The sequence below is a fragment of the Spodoptera frugiperda genome, chromosome 14 (genome assembly GCF_023101765.2).
Source record: "Spodoptera frugiperda isolate SF20-4 chromosome 14, AGI-APGP_CSIRO_Sfru_2.0, whole genome shotgun sequence".
Taxonomy (NCBI): Eukaryota; Metazoa; Arthropoda; class Insecta; order Lepidoptera; family Noctuidae; genus Spodoptera; species Spodoptera frugiperda.
The window spans coordinates 9268412-9292146 of record NC_064225.1 but is presented as its reverse complement, the minus strand read 5'-3'; the positions used below and the strand labels follow the sequence as shown (position 1 = coordinate 9292146).

Here is a 23735-nt window from a genome sequence, read left to right as displayed (position 1 = left end):
TTCCTGAAGTCCTAGAAAACTGAAATTTGGCATGTAAGCTAGTATTAGTACCCAAACAACAAAAAAATCCTAAAACTTGGAACTTTTACCCCCAACCCCTTAAACTAGGGGGTGAAAGTTTGTTCGAGACTTCCGCAACTTTTGACGCTAGAGGTCTGAATGCGGCCGCGGAGGGGTAAAAATCTGAAATAGGGAAACTAATTCCCTATTTCCTGCTTGAGATCTGAAAATTATACACAAGTACATAGAACACAAACTTTTCATCAAATCAAAACATTATCCTACCCATAGGTACTTAGATATGAATAATATTACTACACTTCACTTCGGTAAGTGTTTATTAATCAACCTATACTTTTGAACATAAGCATCGTAAGTATAGTATGCGCCAACGCCCGCCGCCTGCCCCCTCGTCCCCGCGCAGTAGCTAAAAATAATCGGCCCGTCAGCGAGCGCGGCACCCGAACGCGGGCAGACGCGCGAGGGCAGACGTCGTTGACGGTTGTCTCGTTGAATGAAAAGTTTTCGGAATATTTCGGTGATTTAAAAGTTTGCTATCGCGGAGAAAAAAACCATTTGCCTAATATTTAAGTATCAAATCCTGAGGGCCTTTTTATTTTAAGAGGGGAAAATAATTCAATGACTCCTCCTTGGATGAGGCGAGAAGGAGTGTCAGACTCTTACTGAGTAAAAACTATCCCGTTCTGGTCGGGCAACGGGCTACCCTTGTTCGTCATCCGCAGGCCCGCACTTACGGTGGCCGGAGATCGTCGCGCGATCACCGACGCCCGGAGTGTCTCTCACGACGGCTGGGGCGTGAGGAGGTTCGTTTCCTCGCACGCAAACTGAAGGCTTAGTGCAAATTTGCTTTACGTTTAATGAAATCGGCGCTCTGATTGGCCAACAATTTTCAATGAACCAACCAAAAAAAAAAAAAACTAATCGCGGTAACGTTTCTCCTTAAAAGTAAAACAAACTAGTAAAATGCCTCTCTGGTCCTAAAAATTAAATCATAATTAGGCGACAACCAAACTAAACATTAACACCATTTCGCCACCACAGACGCAACACATCGCTACATACACGGCCCACACAAACAAACCGACGTTCATATTTACCATCGGACCAAGCTGAGCAAAATAAAGCATTTTTTGAAGTCGGTTTTTTTTTTGTTAAAATTGTTTTTTATTTCTTGATTTTTAGTGAATAACTTATTTGAGTATGGGTCGACCTATTAAACGCGCTGCTCATATAAGACAGTGCCGTTTAAATGAATAATATTAATATCTATCCATATTGACGCATAATTATATTATTTTCAAATCTGGGGGCACGGTAGTGCCCCCGCCAAGACGAGCCAAGCGAAGCGCAAGCGCAAGGGCACTACCTACCTTTTCTCGAAGCGCTTCGTCGTATTTTTGAACCTTCATAACTTGAGTTTGGGTTATACCAGATAAACAAAATTTTCAGGATATAATGTCAGTGGTAGACTTAATAAACCTCTAAAGTTTCAATTGCATAGCTCTTATACTTTAGATTTTATTGATATCTAAAATACCCCGATTTCGTCACTCACTCACTCACTCACTCACTGATGATCAACAAAATTCTTAAGGTACTTCCTGAAGTCCTAGAAAACTGAAATTTGGGATGTAAGCTAGTATTAGTACCCAAACAACAAAAAAATCCTAAAACTTGGAACTTTTACCCCCCAACCCCTTAAACTAGGGGGTGAAAGTTTGTTCGAGACTTCCGCAACTTTTGACGCTAGAGGTCTGAATGCGGCCGCGGAGGGGTAAAAATCTGAAATAATTCCCTATTTCCTGCTTGAGATCTGAAAATTATACACAAGTACATAGAACACAAACTTTTCATCAAATCAAAACATTATCCTACCCATAGGTACTTAGATATGAATAATATTACTACACTTCACTTCGGTAAGTGTTTATTAATCAACCTATACTTTTGAACATAAGCATCGTAAGTATAGTATGCGCCAACGCCCGCCGCCTGCCCTCTCGTCCCCGCGCAGTAGCTAAAAATAATCGGCCCGTCAGCGAGCGCGGCACCCGAACGCGGGCAGACGCGCGAGGGCAGACGTCGTTGACGGTTGTCTCGTTGAATGAAAAGTTTTCGGAATATTTCGGTGATTTAAAAGTTTGCTATCGCGGAGAAAAAAACCATTTGCCTAATATTTAATTGTTAGTAGTTTAGTAGGTAAAGGTTTAGATACTAGTGTTTTAATTTTCATTGATAAAAAGTATTAGGATTACGTTTTCAATTTTCTTATAAATTTAGTAGTTTAGTAGGTGAATTTGTCGCTCATTTTATCTTTCTATCATAAGCAACCTACAAAAAGAAATGAAATCCCACAAAAACATTTCATGTTAAATGTTGCCAAGACGAGACCATATAGCTCGCACTGTCAAAAAGTAATCAGATCCCGTGTAGAGCCAAGTTTCTAACCCTATACTTTTGAACTGGCGAGTTGGCCGCACGGAAAGAGTTTAGAAGATTGAATAGATTTTTAAGCTCAAGCCCATATGACGAATAGCAAAAAGTCCGTGCGGCCGACTCGCCAGTTCAAAAGTATAGGGTTAGAAACTTGGCTCTACACGGGATCTGATTACTTTTTGACAGTGCGAGCTATATGGTCTCGTCTTGGCAACATTTAACATGAAATGTTTTTGTGGGATGTATATTAACCAGATACTACTGATACCTGCTGATACTTATGATCTGCTGAGCCGACAGCTAACAGTAACCTGTTCATAAGCTACATACATAGGCAGTTGTCAAACACACAAACAGATTAGATACCCAAATACATAGGTATACAGTCATGTAACTCAGACAGCACATCAAGCTACCCATCATTCTATACCAGATATGCTACTATCTGTCCTGAATTTTATGGCTACTGAGAAAGATAAGCTAGTATGCATCACTTCAACGTAAACGCAGAGCTCATTCTGCTCATTTTTAAGGAGTTCCCTGGATTATCTTTCACATTTATGGTCAGACTTTAAAAACTATTCAATGAAACCACACTGCCATCGTGTTCTTTCAAACACAAAAAGAATTTCTCAAATCGGACTATAACTGCCAGAGATATGCATTTGTCAAACACAAACAGATTAGGTACCTACATACACATGTAAATCAGACAGCACATCAAGCTACCCATCATTCTATACCAGATATGCTACTATCTGTCCTGAATTTTATGGTTACTCAGAAAGATAAGCTAATATACATCACTTAAACTCAAACGCAGAGCACATTCTGTTAATTTTTGAGGAGTTCCCTGGATTATCTCCCACATTTATGGTCAGACTTTAAAAAAAATTATATGGGACCACACGGAAATCGTACTCTTTCAAACACAAAAAGAATTTCTCAAATCGGTCTATAACTGACGGAGATATCGATTAACATACATAAAAAAAAAAAAAATACGGTCGAATTGAGAACCTCCTCCTTTTTTTGAAGTCGGTTAAAAAGTAAAAGAAATAATTGCGTATTTTTCAACAACTTAATAAATCACCTAACTTTACTAACTCATCACACACATTATAATGTAAGTAGGTACAATTACTGTTATTTCTGGAGTCGGTGTCAGCCAACTAAGATAGGTTTGTTATTTACCTATTATCACAACAAAACATTACAGTTTTACACCAGTTGTAAGTAGGTAGTTAACCACCACTCCGCCCGTGCCGTGCCCGTGCCGTGCTAGTTGTTGGCGTTTCCTAGGCTGCTGCCGTGCCGGAATCGAACCCACTACATGTTGCGTAGCAGCCGGTTGCCCAGCCACTACGCCAACCGTGCAACCTCTTCCAATAGCTGTCATAAGAGCAGACTAAGGGATTATATATTTGACAAAGACCGAGCAGCATCATTTTCTGCAAGCTCAATCACATTTACCAAGCGTAGAGATTATGCAAACCCTCTTATATAGAAGAGACCCATAGTCAGAGGAGTGAACTATCACGGTCTATGGACGAAAAATTTCATAGATAGACGATTTAATTTAAAAGAAGTAATGAATAATTAAAATGTGCCTACTAAGTAATTAATATGCAAACGCTGAGTACAGACAGCATAAAACATTGAATGTAAGATAACCGATAGTGATCGCGTACGTGTGCCTTTTGTAGCGTCAGCAAAAATTATTAATGTTGAAATGAATAGTGAATTTATTATTATTAGATAACTTGATTATTTATGAGTGACATTAATTTGTTTGAATGTCTTTTTAGTTTCAAGGTTAAAAATGCAACAATTTAATACATATGTGTCTCAGGTTTGATTCTTGGGTTAATGTAAGATTTTGTTTTCGAATGTTAGTAGTTTATTTACTTAAATTATTTTGACCGTCACGCCTTTTATCCCTAAAGGGGTAGGCAGAGGTGCACATTATGGCAAGTAATGCCACTGTACAAATACACCCACTTTTCACCATTTGTGTTATAAGTCCCATGTAATAGGGGGTGAGCCTATTGCTATATACCGGGCACAATTCCAGCATCCGTGCTACTACAGAGAAATTTCCAAAAAACAGAAAAAGCCCAACAATACTTGGCCCGACCCGGGAATCTAACCCGAGACCCCTTGCCCGGCAGTCGCACTTGCAACCACATTACCAACTAGGCAGTTTTCACTAAATATCTAAAACTATAACTGAACCAAACTATCACACAAATCAACCACAAGCAAAGCTACACGAAATCCTGGCATTAACGTGCAGTAATCGTGTACACTGGATTATAACCCGGTAGAGGGCGACACAAGCGACGTCACAGTGACACTGTGAGGGCTCCTCACACGGAGACTAGAGGCTTAGTGTATCATTAGTGTTTATGCACTAGAATGGGTAAAACGTCTAGCTTTGGGTCTGGTCTTTTGAATCGAAAGCTATGACTTTTGAGGGAATTGCAAATGAAATGTCGTGTTCTAACGTTGGCTGTTTTTGCTTGTTATAATAATTTTGTTTGTGTTTCTAGGTTGGGTTGGGTAGATAGTAAGTCTGGCTTTGGACTGCGTTTTCGTTTTGGTTTTTTTTAATGGACAGCTTTGACTTTTGAGAGAATTAAGAAAGGTATTATTTGGTTTTAAGCTGGGATTACCAACCCGCCTTGTAGGTGTTGAGTTTGAAGAGGTTAGGACAAATTTCAGTCTTGTGTGACTAGTTGGTCAATAATTCAAAAACGAACTATCTTGGACTGTTAATGTAATATTATTTCATTATTCAGCTTTTATTCTATAGCTTAAAGACCATCTGATGTTAAACGGTCACTGTGTAGCTTAAGTATACCTGCAATATCATGAGTTGCATGAGATGCTACGTTGCACGAAGGAATTTAATTAAGCCTTTAGTTCAAAACCGCGGCATGCAAAGAACGAGCACATTCCAAAACCTAAGCATACTGGAGAGAATGTCTTTTAGACTATGCATGCAATATTTGGTTAAATAATGAAATGAGAGAGGCAACTCTCTGGTCACTGGACTGGCTAACTACGTGAGCTTTGCCTAGTTATAATAAAATCTTTTTTAGACTTATCTTGGTCATTGCTAACACTAGAATATCGACAATAATTAATAATGATATAATTCGAACTTAAAACGGGGTATTTACCATGTTAAAAAAAAAGATAATGAATTGAAATCCTGAAATTGCCAATACACTTTGAGTGAACGTAATAATTAATAAGAAGTACAATGTGTTTCAGATACAACGGAATAACCAATAGAATAATAAAATTATACAATAAGATATTGTAGTAGTCCTTACATCAGTTCAAAACAATACATTAAAATAAAAAGATCTCTGTAAAGTAAACATTAAATAAAGTACGTAACAGTGAGCACAGTAACACTGGCATTAACTTGAAACAAAAGTCACAAACAATAAACACACTCTAAAATTCTAAATAATTAATTCGATACCAACATAATAAACGAAGCTCTGAAGTAAAACCAGGCCTTTTAGAACAATACCGACCTCGAACCTAAGCTTACCGCCGCCACGCAAAACTGGTCCTTCGAGCCACATTGAATTATACCAAAATTGAAATCGTAATTAAGGGTTCAGTTCCCAAAACAACACTTAGTTCCTTAAAGCGTAAGGTAGATATTCGTTTGAAGTATTAACAGGTCACTGTATTTGAACCCTGAGACACTTATTAAGTGTAAAGAACATTATATCCTCTGAGGGACATCAAAACAATGGGAGCCGGTCAAGCGTGAGCGGTGTGTTTGTGTAAGGGCTAGTAGTTGTGTGTGTGACGGAATTAAGCAAACTGTTATGGGGATGTGTTTAAGGTTAAGTTATGGTTGGCTGCATCTATTCTTTGGACTCTTAATTGGTTATTAGGGGTTGAATGTGCGAACAGATGAGGATCTAATGACATTGGACATTTGGGTTGATGATTGTTGCTATGTGTATATTTGCTTGGATAGCAAATATTTTGTTTTTATTTTCCGAAGTATGTAGAAATATAATAGATATTAATATGTAGTTGTATTAGAGACACCAGTTTATTCGTAAACATTATCGCACTTATGGGATTCTAGTTTAGTGTGTCGTAGATATTACAGTGAATCAGTCACTGTCAGGAAAATCAGGAACTACTAAGCATATTGAGTGCAAGCGTTTTAGTAGTATACAACCCCCATATATTTTTACAAAAGCATTCTAAAAAACTTCTTTATGTACTGAAAATTTCAATCAAACCAAAACACCCTGCAAACACGAAGAAACTCACATGAAAATCTTGACTACGCTAGGCTAAAGGAACTTTTACAAAGAAGCGACGGATCCCTAAAGAACTCGAGAAATCCTTTACGCGCAGCATGAGATCCCCACGGGGCGTCCCACCCTCACGCCTCGATGTGTGGAAAAAATAAATTAAGCCTCGAATGAAGGCGCGAACAAATGAGAAGTGTGTAATTGTGAATAATACACACTGATTGGTCGGCTTTGTTTTTTTGATGTGCTGATTGCCAGGGAGAAAAGTTTAATATTTAAATATTTAAAAACGTATTCGTTTGGTCTTGATTCGTTAAGTAGGAAATATTTTAGTGGCACTCCTGATTGAAGACCAATTTGGTCCTTCGGTACTTTTTGTATTTATAAATATGTAATTATGTTTTTAAATATAATGGTTTTGGAATTTATGTTGCCGGGGTTATAGAATTGATCCGTGTATCGGGTAATACTGGCCGTGGCGGCTCAATAACTATAATCTCTGAAATTTGGTCCTGATATCCGAATAGTAACAAAAGCATTACGACATCCAATTTGTTTTCTTTCTAACTAATATGTTCATAGCTGACACAATCCTACGTCATGTTAAAAACAATGATTGTTTTGTTTAGAACGATCTTGTTTTGACAAATAGGTTTGATGATCTGATTAGCCCTTAGTTTGTTTCCGTTCCTTCCCCAGTTACAAAATCCTCTGAACATCACTTTCATAGCCTTTTTTTGTTACCTATGTTATCAGTCCATTTAAAAGGAAGTAAATGTATTGTAATGCACTGGACAAAATCCCAGATTTCGTGGTATGACTTGATAAAGAACCTAAAATACAAGTATGTTATCCGGGAATTGAACATAAGAGCCTATACTTGGTAGTTTATGAGACTGTTGTGCCTTTATAGAATAAAGTTAACATAAATAAATAATTAAAGATCGAATAAGGCACGTAAAAGGTTTCAATGATTATAATTTACAGTATTCTTAAAAACTCATCAATTGCTAATTGTTATTATTGCTTACGAAACATTTCGCCAATGAAGTTGGCACGTTCGCTAAATTATAAACTTATGCGGTTCTCAAAGTTATTTGTGATTGTATGCACATTCGTTGGTGATACTAGTATTTATACATGTTGATGATATTTGTGATGATACGGTGATACCTGGGTTGGATAATGAGATTAAGATTAATTTTCAGCATCATCTGTTGATGATGATGCATAGATGTTATTTTTACTGAAACATTTTAAGCACTGGCTCACAATAAAAAATATTTAGATTTTGACTTTAGATAAAAATAATCTTTCCTTATTTGCCTTCTAAAAGAACCAACTCATTCTTTAACACAATTTCTCATAAAACACACCAACATTTACACACAAAACTTTCCTTGTTCATCTTCGATAACCAAATTCAAAGGAAGCCCACAAAATCGCAAAGAAATGTATGAACAGCTATAAAACTCATATTGTACTATTAAACCTGTAATCCAATAAAAATATCCGACCGGAGTAAGTTGCACAAAGCCGTCAGTGCTCGAGTATCAATGCCTTTGTCCAGGCTGGCATTGTTAGAACTTTACCGGCCCTAAGAGAGCTCCTTGCGGCACCCCACTGCGTTATTGATACTATTATTTGTCGCTGAATTGCGGGTGGACAAGTAAAGTATGGAATTTACGATATTGAATGATTTTTAGACATGTTTTTCGAGTGTTTAATAAATTGGTGTAGTTTAATCTAAATTGTTTGATATAAATGTTTACTAAAACTTTAGTTAGTTCTAATATCATTTATCAGAGGATTAGGAATACAAAAGAATATCACTCCTAATACAGAACAATGAAACTTCTTAGTCTTTCAGATACTGTCATTGTTTGCCTTATGGAATAATCACGTGAGTTTAGAATACAAACTTTATTACCAACTCATATATAGCTTTATTTTCATTTATCTAATCAAGTCAATTGAATTACGTATCTTAAGTGTCCTGACATAATTGACATTTGTTTCAAAAGTTCTTATTGTGAATCTATAAAATCATATACTCAAAATCACGAAAACAATGTGCAATTGGTTTTCAAGACAAGAGAAATTAGACACCAAACAATTAGATAACACCTAAACAAAATAGAACAAAACATGAATCATTATAGTTGGTAACAATAAATCGATTGAATGACACAATCAATGTATTACAAGTTTGAGAAGCATTGAAGCGGACGTCTTCAAATCACAACAACATTCGCGCGACAGCAGCGCAGACGTCGCTACGACGTTTGACAGTCGTGTACTGTGCGAGAATGTGGCGAGAGTGTGGTGTCCTTATGTTGGTGTGTGTATTTGGTGCTGGGAGTCTAAGTGGACGAGGTAGGTCCTTTTCTATAACATCATTTAACGTATCTCCCTCCTAGATGATGCGAGAGGGAGTGTCAGACCCTTGCTGACTAAAAACTGCCCCGTTGCTACTCCTACTTCAAGTCAGGGTCCTGGTAAACTATACGCAGCCCCAGGCAAGAGTTAGTCTTCATGTTCCTATATCTAAATGGTCTTTGGTCCTTTCTATCTCATTTGATGATTACTTCAGCTCCTTGATTCTGGAGTTCTTTCTGATAGTCATGGTACATAAAATAGTTCAAAAAGATTTATTGTTAGAAAATTCGTAAGTTTAGAATTATTTTTTTATGCATAGTTTGAGTCTGGAAATTTAATGTTTTGAAAGAATTACAGTGGGAGTTTGATATCTAGTAATAACATGGTCATTGATGTCTGATGGTATCTATCTGGTAATCTGATGGTACTGGAACGGAAATCAATAATAAATAAATATTTCGGTATGGTTTTTGTAAGAATGTGTGTAATTTTAATTTGTGTATTCGTGATTGTTTATTTGTAAACACACCCACAACATAGAAGAAAATGTGAGGCAACTTTTTACAAATAGAAAATAATTTTGTGAAATATAAAACGTAGGCTATTAGACTATACAATACTAATATAACTAGTTTCTTCTCGTAAATTAAACAAATAAACTTTTCAATTTACCTAATTATGATTACACAAGACGGCTTTCATCTCAGTTTTCATAAAAATCTGGGTCAATTATATTTTTCTTATGAATCGAGTTGAAACTTGAATAAACTAAGTTATTTTGCTTGTCATATGAGACATGTTTTATTTAAACGTCTGTAATAGTTTTTAAATGTACTTTATTTTATTATTACTAGAATTCTAGTCTCTAACCATGAAATAATACAAGTAGCAGAGGTTTTTCATGTATTTCAGTAAGTTCTCTATAATTTAAAAATGGATTAAATAATAGGAATATTTAATAAGAGTGTACAACTATTAAAAAGCCTGCTATTATACTCTCTGAAATATGGAGTTGTTTGGTAACAGTCATGATCCTTATTGCAATGCAGCACATAACTGGCAAAAAGTAGACAAACTGTTTATTTATCAATGTTTTATAGAAACAAAAACATTTGTAACACTCCATGGTTATTATGATAGAAGCTGAGTCGGAACATTAATCGAAGCCTTAATTTGGTCCTTCGAGGCACAAACTTCACTTCACGTCTCCTCTATGACACAGGATGTAGTACACACGTGGGTTCTACGTACAAAATGTTTCAAAGAACTGTTTATTTGGTCTAATGTTCTCATCCATCATGATATAGTGTAATAGACTCTACCAAAAACGAATCATTGTCGCTAATTATATTATGAATAGTAGAAACGGCGGACGTATATCACATATATGTATGATCACATAGCCTGGTCGGAGGATTCTTTTGTTTAATAAAGTTTAAAAGGATAAAGCGGCAAACAAAGATGAGCCTCCGATAATTTCACACACGGCGATAACCTGCGCAAGATAGCATGAAGTACCATCGAGCTGGTCCATTTGTGACAAACCATGACTCTGTCACGTAAGAAAAAATCCCCAACTTTTTAGGGAACACCTTTTTTTAAGGGAGGAAAAATTATCAAATGACTTCGTTTGCCTTGGGCGAAGCGAGAGGCAACTCAGACTCTTACTGACCAAAAACCACCCCGTTCCTTCTCTTTCTGTAGTCAGCACCTCCGGAGGTGCTAGGTAGAAGCGGCCCAGTATGCCTGATCCGGATCAGGCATCAGTCTTACTGGACCGCTTCTGTGGTTGTCTGGCTCTTTGAGCGTGCGCGAAACGCGACGCGCCATACGCACAGACCTGGGTCTGGTTAGGCGGCGAGCTACCCTTGCTCGCCGTCCATACACCCGCACTTATGGTGGCCGGAGGTCGTCTCACGATCCCCGATGCCCGGAATATCTCTCACGATGGCTGAGACGTGAAGAGGTTCGGTCTCTCACGCGCCCCGCCTCCTCCATAAATAGCATGACTGCTTCGTAGAAGAAGGAAAATGGGATGCCGATCCCAGTCATCCTCGCTTAGTTAGGGAACACCCTTAAAACTTTAACTAGTTTTAAAATCCAATGTTTTAATACCGTTTCCTAAGCGCACATATTTCAAGCAATAATCAAATGTATACAAAGACGTCGGTATTGCAATAATGAACGAAATCCTATCTTTGGAGTTAAGTTTCATTACTGTTTTATATACTGATTGCTACGATGGTTGAGTCGTTATAAGCGCAGCTGACTAGCGTTTGCGGATTTGATTTTGGCGTTAGACAAATCAACATTATAGGATAGGCGGATGATCACCGTGATTTCCGGGTTGTGTAAAATATTACTAACTTTTTCTACGAATTTTATTATACTATTCGCAGTAGTAGCAAGGAGCCTATAATAGTGGTCGGCTTATGGGATTAGGTCTATTAGTATATGGAATTTATAAAACGCGGTTCCTAAAAAAGTAATCCTCAGATGGGCTGATGCCTGATCCGGAGCTGAGAACTACCTAGCGGGTTTACCGGGGCTCCGGCACGAAAAGCAGGAGAAGGAATGGGGTGGTTTTAGTCAGTAAGAGTCGGACACTCCCTCTCGCCTCGTCCAAGGCGAGAGACGCCATTTGATGACTTTCCTCCCTCAGAAAAAAAAAGTAGTAATTGGTGTGATTACACGCACATCATGCTTAAAATTATGTTCTTATTTTTAAAACTTTGCATTTTAATTTCCTCCTGTGTTGTGGATGCGTTTACAAGTATGCAAGTTCACATACACATGACATCTAGACCCGAGTGCGGGTGCTCTATGCGGGAATAAAACCCCCTACACGTTGCGCGTCAACCAGTTGCCCAATCACCGTACTAACTGTAGAGTCTATATTTCTAGAAAATTGAGCTTAGATAATATGCTATTTTTACTGAAAAAAGTCAGTATTGAGACCCTCCTCATTTTTAGAAAGGCGATTTAAAATTACGTAATCCAAAATAAACGTGAACAATCATCATAGATCAATCATGATTCATGACATGAAAATAATAACAATATTTTATCATGAATCGTCTTTCGGGTTTATCAGCGACCCAAAGGACCAATTAAAATGGTCCTTAGAGTCTAGGAGTCTTCAGACGTAAGGAGTAATACTGAAATAAATAAAAACAATATGTAGGTATATATGAATGTCAGAATCTAGATTTATAAGATCAACGATGAATGTTTGGGTAACATCTTTATCGCAAGGTATCACACCTGGGTACTATGTAGGTAGGCACTTACGTAGGTAATATTTATTTTACTTCTGTGTGTTCTAGTATGATAATATTTTTACTTAAGTATCATTCATTACTGTTTGGGAATTTATTTCTAGAATGGGAAAAGAGTAGTTAAGGAATGCGTTTTTCAAATAGCATGAAGTTGAAATTAACGCTTTACGCCGGCGCTGTTCTAAATTCCTGTTTATTAAAGGTCGTATATTTATCAAAATCACCATTGCTGTCAAAAAAATTAAGTCGCAGGGTTTCACATCTATACTCTATTGTAATAGAGTAATAATTAGGGACTGCAAGCTTTATTATGTTTGTGTAGTATGTTTTTAGGAACTGAAGAGTATGATTGTTTGTTTGAACGCGCTAATCTCCGGAACAACTGGTCAGATTTGAATAACATTTTTTGTGTTGGATAGAGCATTTATTGAGGAAGGCTATAGATTATAAAACATCACGCTACGATCAATAGGAGCTTAGTTAGTTTATATAAAGTGATAAATCAATACGAAGTATCATTAGATCAGATGTGTCTATCATAGAGAGAAAGTAGGTACCGGCACAGGTGCTGATTCTGGGGCTAGCTAGACAATAGACACATCTATTCATTAGATCACACCAAAAATATTTACATTGGTGAAATTAGATGATTAGATGACCGGCCATTGTTAGTTAGCTAGCTGTTTATAGACAAGATTTGATTGGAGTGACGCTAACTGACTAATATAAGGTGCATACGTAATATTATTTGCAGGTAAAGTGGTACAAAACGATCCCTCCAGGTTTTTTTTTTATGGTATAAGCCGGTAAACGAGCAGACGGATCAAGCAATCACCGCCGCATATGGACACCTGAAACATCAAAGGCGTTACAAGTGCATTCCTGGCCTTTTGGGGGTTTAGAATTTAAGAGTTGTTAGGGAATTAGAGATTGGGAAGGAGGGTAATTGGGCCTCCGGTAACTTCACTCACACAACGCAAGCTTTGTTTCACGTCGGTTTTCTGTGAAACCATAACATCACTCCGATTGAGCCGGCCTATTTGTGCCAAAGCATGGCTCTCCCACATTTGAACACTTGACATTTAATGATTACTTAAAGTTTCAGTATTAAACTATGCCTTAGTAATGATTTTGTTCCGATAACAATTGCTTAGGACTGAGTTAAGTAACCATCACTCTGAGATTTCAAATGGATTTTGAACACCGGTAGTCAAAGCCAAAGCATTTCTTTTAATTAATCCTAAATTAGGCACTTTTAAAACGTCAAATTGAATTTTCCGTCAGTCTGTCTGTCAGTGAAGCTAGGCGCTCGTTCCAAAGTATTTAAAGTGGTAAATAAGGTAGACCTTATCCCCCTGCCTCTCGATCAGATGACGAAAACATTCAACAAACAGCCAGTGAATGAAACGTAAGACTACAATCAAACACACGACAAAGCGTATCTCATTCATAATGTTCACACACAGACAATACTTACTTTGGAGCGAAATTTCCTTATCAATGAATAATAAGGACTTCCTATAATTAATTTTTCATTGTTTTCATTTAAGAAAACTGCCTCGTTGGTCACGTGGTTGTTAGTACGACTGCCAAGCAAAGTACTACTGGGCTTTAAAATTATCAGTAGTATCACAAAGAATCGTGGCCGGTATAGCAATAGGCTCACTCACCCCCTATTATATGGGACTTTAACACAAGTGAAAAGTGTGTGTACATTATACAGTGACATTACGTGCCGTAATGTAGGTACAGTTCTGGTTACCCTTTCGGGAGTAAAAGGCGTGACGATGTTTTTCTTTTTCATTCAATAAAACAATAATTGTTCTTGTGGATGACCGAATAACATTAATATGACAGCATTTAACATTTCAGAAACACCGAAACAAACAGAGATCGCTATCACTTACAATCTAGTCCAGTTTAGGTCACTAACTAAAATTATTCATACCGAGTTGCGCAGAATTGTCCACCGCTACACATCAACCAATACAAAACCAGTATAAACTGACCGTCGAATGTGCGAAAAGCTCATATAAAGCGAGACCATACTAAACTGGTTTTGTACAGCTCCTTCATTTCTCTGCTCGTTAATTCCCGTCCAAGATTGTATATGTCACGGTACTAAGTTCTACACGGCTCCAAAGTTGACACTAACCTCGCTTGATTGCATAGGATAAGTCTAAGACTAGGGCCCTTAATACCGTATCACTCAAAGTTACCCACCTACGCTCACGTACCTGGGTGGTATAATCTTGTTAGTGAGGCTATGTTGTTTGGGAGAGGTGATAAGAATGAATATGGAGGTTTTTTATGTAAAATATTAGGACACATCATCAGCTTATAAATGACCACTGCTGACCAAAGACCTCCTCAAATACGGAGAAGGTTTGATCATCAATCACCACGCTTGCTCGTTGCGGGTTGATGATTACTAACTTATAATTATAAATTTTATTATGATACTTGCTGTTGGTAGGTTTCAAACCCGCTCTCTCAGGCATGAGAAACGAAGTTTTTTTTTTCGAGGGGAGGAATATCAGCCAATTACTTCTCCCCGCTTTGGGCGAGGCGAGATGGAGTGTCAGACTATCTGACTCTTACTGACTAAAAACCACCCTATTCCTACTCCTGTTTTTCGAGCCGGAGCCCCGGTAAACCTGCTAGGTAGTCCGCAGCTTCATGTTAAATCAACCCTTTGTTGAAAATGGTAATTGATATAATATTATTCCAATTCATTCCAGGTTTCTTCTGCCGTGACCCAGAGACAGGCAAGCTTCACGGCGTGAACACAACTTGGCCCTCAACATCGTTCTGCGGTAACTACCACTGTAAACTTAAAAGGAAAAATATGACAGGAACTAACTATGCACCGCTCAGATTATTAAATGTTACAACTGTCAGTTTAGAAAACCAGAATATTAGTGTAATAGAATTAAAGAAGAATGTTTCTGAGAATGAAACTAGCACCAAAGAAAGCGTAAAATTGAATAAGAAACCTCATTCTAATATTATAAACGGTATACTTTCACTACAAGCGAACAAAGAGAACAAAGTAGAAGATACTCACGATGATAAAAACGTTTCTGATAAAGACAGATATTTGTCAGAAAAGGAAATAAGAAGTCTGACAGAAATGTTACACACAGTTAAGAAAAGTGATCTAGATGCCATAGTAGAAATATACAATTTAGCGCAAGATATTTATAAAGAAATCGATAAAACAAGCACAGAAAAAACACAGGAAGAAACAAAGAGTGATATGAAAAATGTTGAAAAAGAAAAGAATGAGTTGGAAAATCCAGTGAAGCCGACTAAAGATGTTTCGTATTGGTATGAACCTTTAGCTAGTAATAAAATGCGAGCAGCAGAGCCGGTGCACCCTGGAGCGCCAAGAATCGGAACGATAAGACATGATATTTTTCCCGGAATACCACCAGCCTTACCTGTCACTGCACAAATAATGCCTGCCGTAGCGGACGCAGCACCACAAACTGTACAGAATCCTATACAAACGACACCAACATCAACGACACTAATAGGTACTCTTACACGCAAAAATGTGCGAACAAATATGGAATCATTTTTCGAAAATGGCCCTCTAAGTTCAAAGGATTTTGGTAAGCTGCCGTACTACTATCACTTGTCGCATTTTCAAAGATCTTCTTCATACAAACATGATCGAAACAAACCGAAGCCAGTCAGCAAAAAGACACACCATCTGCCACAACCGACGCACAAAACTATCACGTACAAGCCTTTGTTCTCTGGAGGGAAGTACCAGAAGGAGATAAAGCCATCAATTCTACTGCCATACCCATTCTCGAACATAATCCATTACAATTGGTCGGTGCCACAAATTCCACGCAAGAATGTGTACCACAGAAGCCACGTATACGATCAAGTAGAATCGCTGAACACAAATCCAACCCTGAATACTAATCCAGTCAAGCAACTAGTAAACAGTAACGCTATTCTCATGAATCCAGATTTGGAGAACTTTCAAGATTTACAAATGAAGCCTTCTATGTTGGTAAAGAAAAGTGTGGACTTTACAAAGAAAGATGAAGTGAGGATGCCTGACTGGCAATCAGATCCGCTGCCGCAGCAGATTTTGGAAGAAGTGAGAGCTCACATTCAGGAGAAACAGAAGATGTTTCTCCATCCCTTTCCTTTACGTAAGAAGGCGAAATTGGAGAGAGTGGTGATGAACTTGGATGAGATAAAGAGAACCAAGAGATGGGCGACGCAGAATGAGCCAGTTGAACAGAAGTCAGATTTAGAACCAGAACTATACGAAGTATATATCGAAAGAACAACGTAAGTAGAAATAGTTTAACTAGTTCGTAAGTAAATGTTGAACGTGTATGTTGAATGTGGGAATAATAAAACTCTAACAATGTTGATGTTTTTATTTTGTGTACTTTATAATCTGAAACCTCACCACGTAAGTTGTACCGCATAAATGAATTAATGTAACTACTTAACTTCATGTTCTATGTTTGTTTTGTCAGTACCTGTCAACCTTAGTATGAGCTTGATTTACGTTAAACGAAAACGAAACGAGAGCGTGTTCGGCACTCTAATTGGTCGGCGCGAATGAACCAACCGATCAAAGCGCCGAACGGGTTCTCGTTTCTTTTTCGTTCAGCATAAAGCAAACTCATACTAAGGGTACAGTCGCTGTTTTAGTAGCGACTAATAAATAAAAACTCAGTAAGATATAGGTAGTGTCTGTGAGTAATTCAACTGATAAGTAATAACTACCGTGAAATATACCTACTAAATTAACTAAAAAAATACGGTCTACTCACGTAAATAATTATGTATATGGAAAAAAGCTCTACTAGTTCATCTTCATCATGATCAGTACCTCTACCATGAATTTGAAGCAATAGTATTTATCGATAGTCGCCAGCGATGACGTAATTTTTTTGTATATCAAATTTTACAACCGGTCACCTATGGAACCACAATTTGCCATACAAAAAATTTACGTCGTCGCTAGCGACTATCGACAAATACTTTTGCTTCCAACTTATAATAAGGTACTGTGAGGCGAGAGTAGGCTGCGTGACGTCGCCATACAGACATTTTCGAGAATAAACCGTGATTTTTAAGTTAATTCAACTGATTACTAGAAATGTGTTGTATTGATTAAACTATGCTTAAGTGTCTAACTGAACTTCTTGGAGGACAACCATATGTGCTGTTAAAATGGTAAGGAGAGACGCCGTTGTTCCAACCCAAACGTACCCAAAGCTGGACTTAATATTATTAGCCCCATTTTAGGCCCACAGCTGGACTTAAAACGGGGAAAATCATCCAATGACTTCTCCCGCCTTGGGCGAGGCGAGAGGGAGTGTCAGACTCTTACTGACTAAAACATACCCCGTTCCTACTCCTGCTTTTCGAGCTGAAGGCCCGGTAAACCCGCTAGGTAGTCCGCAGCTCCGGAACGATCATATTATGATCAAAAATATTTCTTGACTATTCTATAACCAGTAATTAATTAGTGAGACAGAATGTACCCCAAGTACTTATCTGATTGATTCTCAAAGGAAACGAAACAAAAAAAAAATGTGTTCTATCTCACATCATTATTTTTTTTGCCTTCTTCGAAATCCATGGCGGCATAACACCTTGAGTCGAAAAAACGTGACATATTAGGCAAAAACAAGGCTATGGTATTCAGTGTTGCGTCCCTTGTTAAAACAACCCTTTTCAAGGTGGTGTGTTTTTATCAATGATGGGTAAATATGGGCTTTTTGTTGTTTGGGGCCAATAAGTATCTATTTAGGGTTGCTTTAGAATGTTAAGTGTGGTTTGGATTTATTGGGGATGTTAGTTATTTTAATCACTCTTACCGTCATACTCAGAGTCATTTAATAATTACTTAACCTAGCCCTTAGTTGATTTTGATACAAATTCGTTTAGGTAACACTAGGCAACACTCAAAATTTCCCGGGGAAAATTCATACCGTATTTTATTGATAATCATACACCTAATACCAGAAAAATAATAATTTATTTCAGTCACGTATAGGAATGGAGATTTTAACATTTTTGTAAAAAAACACTTTTTTTATTAGTTTTGGAGGGTACCTCTAAATTCTTCTTAGTAACGATCACAATAATATTTTGTAGTGTCAGTATACATTGATTTCTTTCGCAATGTCTCGCTTTTGTGTTAATTCTCCGGATTTATTTTGTTTTATTTTCACCGAAGAGTAAAAAAAAACCCATAACGCCGTTAAGTAATTACGAAGTGTTATCGTGCATATTTTGGTTTAGACGTTCGCAACCAAGATAAATATTGGGTGCCACACATGTGTTGCTTCTCATGCCACAAGAATTTGACAAACTGGTTTAATGGAAAACCAACAATGATGCCTTTTGGTCAACCTATGATTTGGCGAGAACCTAAGGATCATGTAAGTGACTGTTATTTTTGTCTCACAGATGTCAAAGGATTTTCTAAGAAATCTAAGCACAGAGTAAAGTACGCAGAGGTGTCTTCCGTAACAAAACCAATACCACATTCAGAAGATCTTCCAGTACCTAACCCACCAAGTCACGTTGAATCCTCAAGTAACACTTCTAGTTCTGATGATGAATGTGAAGACATTCAAGTGGCAAGTACATCTAAAGCACCACATTTGATCAGCCAATCTGAGCTTGACGATCTTTTTAGAGACTTACCTAAGGAAAAATCTGAAATATATGGTTCAAGATTAAAGCAATGGATTTGTTCAAGTCACGGATTTTTTTTTGGGAAATAAACGATCGCCTCAATATAAAAGCCTTATAAACCAATTGTTACATGCTTATAAACAACTGGGGTGCAATATGTCATTAAAAATACATTTTCTGCATTAGCACCTTAATTTTTTTAAAGAAAATCTAGGCGCAGTGAGTGATGAGCACGGTGAGCGCTTTCACCAAGAAATTGCCTCAATGGAAAAGCGTTATCAGGGAAAATGGACCACTGCAATGCTTGCAGACTACTGCTGGTTTTTAATTAGAGAGATACCAACCTCTTCTTAAAACAGGCAGGCCAAAAGAACAAAAACTAGTTTATTTTTCAAGTCTAAATAATATTTTACTTTAAAATAATAACAAAAAATTGTTAAAACTAAAAATAAATTTCTCTTAAAAGCTATACGTGACTGAGATGTTTTATTTACTGTTCTAAGTTCTCTATACCATGGCCTTTCCGAATCACACAATCAGATCTCTGGGAAAAAAAAAAATATTTTTTTTGTTGCCTAGTGTAATCTTTAAAGATCTCTAAATGTGGCAGTTATTAAATGTGATAGTCTGGTTGTTTCAATGTTTTGTACGTTAATTATGTTGAAACTACTGAACGGATTTTATTGAAATTTGGTATACAGTCAAGGTATAAGCTGACTAGGGTGATAGTATTCTTTTTATCCCACGGGAACACGGGTGAAGTCGCTGGCAGAAGTGCATTGCCTAAAGACACCATAAAATATTTAATAGATAAGTATGGTCAGAAATTATAATTGCCATGCCAGTTATGTTATTGTCTGCCAAAAAACGATTAACCTTGATCGATCTTTGTGTCTAAGCATATATAACTTAGAGGTACGGTAAGGATCTATCAACGCACAGTCCAAATCACTGGACGGATTAAAATGAAATTGATTTTAAAACAAAGAGTACATCCGAGCTTTATCGATTTTTCGAAAATTTTACTGTCACGGAGTCTGGAATTGTGCCCAGTATAAATATGACAATAGGCTAACCCCCTACTACATGGAACTTATAACACAAATGGTGATAACTGGATGTACATTGCTCAGTGGCATTGTGCCGTAGTAATATGCACCTCTGCCTGAGGTAGGCAGAGGTGGATAAAATCGTGACAATAGGACGAGTAGAGTAGGAATAGTGGATAAATGTATTAGATCTACTTACATTGCTACGTTGCTAATGCTTACTAAATGAACAATATACTATAAATAAACACGTATCCACTTTCAAAATCACACACTAATATTATAAATGTGAAAATTTATTTGTTTGGATGTTTGTCCGCGAATAACGCTGAAACTACTCAACGGATTTTGATGAACTATGATAAACAGAGAGAATATAAGCTGACTTGCGTGATAGAATACTTTTAATCCCGCGGGAACGCGGACAATGCCACTGGTAGAAGATAGTAATTGCATCAAATCAGCATATAAACATTTGGCACGGAATCCCTCAAACTATGCACATAATATTATATGTATGTTATGCAGGTCAAATTATTTTAAACTGTACATTTTAATTAAGTGCAACCACTGGCGTGCGTGGTTGTAACTTTTTAATGTCACTCCAGCCCGAATTGGTTGCGAGCCAAAAATTGGGGAATGCCTACGACTGCCCTATATGCATGAAACAACGTTTGCATTGTGTTTCGTTGTGTGAGTGAGGTTACCGGAGGCCCAATTACCTCCCTTCCCAAGCCCCGATTTCCCAACAACCCTTAAATATTTAACTACCAAAGGCCGGCAATGTACTTGTAATGCTTCTGATGTTTCGGGTGTCCATGTGCGGCGGCGATTGCTTACCATCAGGTGATCCGTCAGCTCGTTTACCGGCTTATACCATAAAAGAAACAGTGTAGTTTTATTTCTCAGCTGAAGAACGGAGATTTGATTTAACACTAATATCCAACAGTGGATGTCTTGAGCTGATGTGGAGGTGATACTTTTTTTGAGAGGAAAATCACCCAATGACTTCTCCCACCTTGGTTGAGGCGAGAGGGAGTGTCAGACTAAAATATATCATACTCTTACTGACTAAAAACCACCCCGTTCCTTCTCCTGCTTTGAAGCCCGGTAACCTGTTACATTGTCCGCAGCTAGGTGATACCTAATCCGGAGCAGCGGACTACCTAGCGGGCTTACCGAGGCTCCGGCTCGAAAAGCAGGAGAAGGAACGGGGTGGTTTTTAGTCAGTAAGAGTCTGACACTCCCTCTCGCCTTGCCCAAGGCGGGAGAAGTCATTGGATGATTTTTCCCCTCAAAAAAAAAGGTGATACCTATTCACATAATGATGATGATTTGATTGTTTCCAGGTGTAATTCTGACTACTCCGTCCCAGGCTTCTTTCGCTATGGGAACCTGAGCCAGCCCTACCCAGAATGCTGCCCACAAAGAATACCCACATGATAAGCCATAAAATAAATATGCTAGATAATAAAATTGTACATAATTAATTATTATTAATTCAATAATTTAATTATAATTATGTCATAAATTTAAAATTAATTTACGAAATAATAATTTTAATATTTATTGACTGTTACACTGTATGATTTATTATCTTATTTTACTAATGTTATAAATGTGAATGTTTGTCAGTTTATGTATTTGTGTGTATGTTTTTTAGTCAATCACGTCAAAACGGCTGAAGGTATCGGGATGAAATTTAGAACATGGGTAGGTTAGGATCTGGAATAAAATATAGAATGCTGGCAGAAGTTAGTTTTTTTTTTAAACAGTTCAAGATAGAGACATAATTAGAAATATGATTTTTGTTATATTTAAAAAATGACTCGACTCACTGATTAATGTAAAATATGTAAATTATTGTATTTTAAACTATTTAATCAGTTCTACGGGTCATGAATACCGTAAGTAAATGAATAAATAAACAAATAATAATTATATTAATTAATTATCTATTATATTAATGTAGATAATATAATTTCTGTAGTTATTAAATTTAATAAGAGCGAAATATTTTGTAAATATAATTTTAATTAATTAAATAAATTTATATTAGTTGCGTCGTCAGATGTTTTTGTTAATAAAATAATTTGGTTGGTACTTGGATTGACAATTTCGAAAATTATTTTGCAACATCACGCCTTTTATCCCCGGAGGGGTAGGCAGAGCTGCATATTACTGTACAATCTACATCCACTTTTCCGTACAATAGAAGGTGAATGTTTTGCCATGTACTAGACTCCATGCTACTGCTGAGAAATTTTAGAAAATAGCCCAGCAATACTTTGCCCGATCCGGCAATCGAACCTGTGGCCCCTTGCTCGGCAGTTGCACTTGCGTCCACTCGACCAACGAGGCAGCCAAGACTCAATTTACAGCATCCTCCATCAATAACAGTGCACGCATATGAAGAAGAAACGAAAATTACTAGAATTGAAATATTTGGCACACCACCGACTGGGACTTACCCCAATAGAAGACAGCCGTGATCATATAATGTACAACTAGCTTCTGCCAGTAGCTTCGCCCGAGATCCCGTGGAATAAAAACTAGTACATGTGTTATTTCAGACCATAAACTACCCCTGTTTCAAAGGATGATGCCAGAGTTTCTATGAAATCTGGTCCCATCTTCCAATAGCTATGTGTCGCAAAGGATTCTATCGCATTACTTGGCCACTGATAAAACTACCATGTTTAATAAAGAATAACTCTGAACGGACTAAGATTTGAAACTTGGCGCCATAGTAACTTTTATTCAGCACAAAATTACCTATCCAATGATGTAACACACATAGCTATTGGAAGGTGGGACCAGGATTTGCAACCTCCTTTCCCTTCCGATCCTATCAGCCGTTGTGACGTGATTGAGTAACAAATATACACACAAACTTTCACATTTATAATATTAGTTAAGTAATGTGTTTCATGTAGAAATGTCTCGACATGTTTAAGAAAAAAAAGTAAAGGGTCAATGACCTATTACGGAGTTCTTAGTCTTGTATTTAAAAACGATAAGCAGAGATAATATTGACACGACATTTTAAATGTATGGCCGGCATTATTTTAAGTTTAAATAAAGAACGGGATTTTTTTTTAGTTCTATTTTTAAGTTTTAAAGAGAAATTAGTCGATAGTTTTGTTTGTGGAATGGAATGTATTCGAAAATCAAATTGTTTGCGGTTTTAATTTTTTTTTAATGTGTTTCAAATTGCAAAATGCTCTACTTTAACGCTACTGTAAAATTAATTATTATGTTGAGGAATATTAAATGTAGGAATCGAACCTAAAGTCTAAAGGTTGTTTTTATTTATTAAGTTGATTTTGCAATCTCCTGTCGTAAATAAAGTTTTGACTCACATCACGCGAAACTCGACTCGACTCTTACTGGCTAAAAACTACCCCGTCCCCCCTACTCCTGCTCTTCGAGTCAGTCATCCCCGGTAACTCACTAGGTAGTCCTCAGCTCCGGAAGATAAAACTAGCATAGCAACCTAATTATTAATCATTCATGACAAATTAAAAAACTAATGTACTTAAATACAAAAAAAAACAAACCTCTTTCCTGTCAATACGCAACAA

The 23735-nt window shown here is 37.2% G+C and overlaps 2 protein-coding genes across 8 annotated transcripts in view; one reads left to right on the top strand and one right to left on the bottom strand.

The window, feature by feature from the left end:
* The window catches only part of LOC118279393 (protein madd-4), a 409330-nt gene that overhangs the window by 172671 nt on the left and 212924 nt on the right, over positions 1-23735 (bottom strand). The gene's annotated exons all lie outside the window — the stretch shown is intronic.
* Positions 8963-21933, top strand: LOC118279397 (uncharacterized). Its single transcript, XM_035599090.2, has 3 exons — positions 8963-9131; positions 15154-16729; positions 21501-21933. Exons 1-3 carry the CDS (start codon positions 9065-9067, stop codon positions 21592-21594), a joined length of 1737 nt encoding a protein of 578 aa, XP_035454983.2. The 5' UTR covers positions 8963-9064; the 3' UTR covers positions 21595-21933.

Excerpts from the sequence above, each read along its gene's own strand:
- LOC118279397 (XM_035599090.2), top strand. The coding sequence starts at position 9,065 with ATGTGGCGAGAGTGTGGTGTCCTTATGTTGGTGTGTGTATTTGGTGCT. Across the intron at positions 9,132-15,153 it reads TGGGAGTCTAAGTGGACGAG|GTTTCTTCTGCCGTGACCCA; the intron begins GTAGGTCCTTTT and ends AATTCATTCCAG. Across the intron at positions 16,730-21,500 it reads GTATATATCGAAAGAACAAC|GTGTAATTCTGACTACTCCG; the intron begins GTAAGTAGAAAT and ends GATTGTTTCCAG.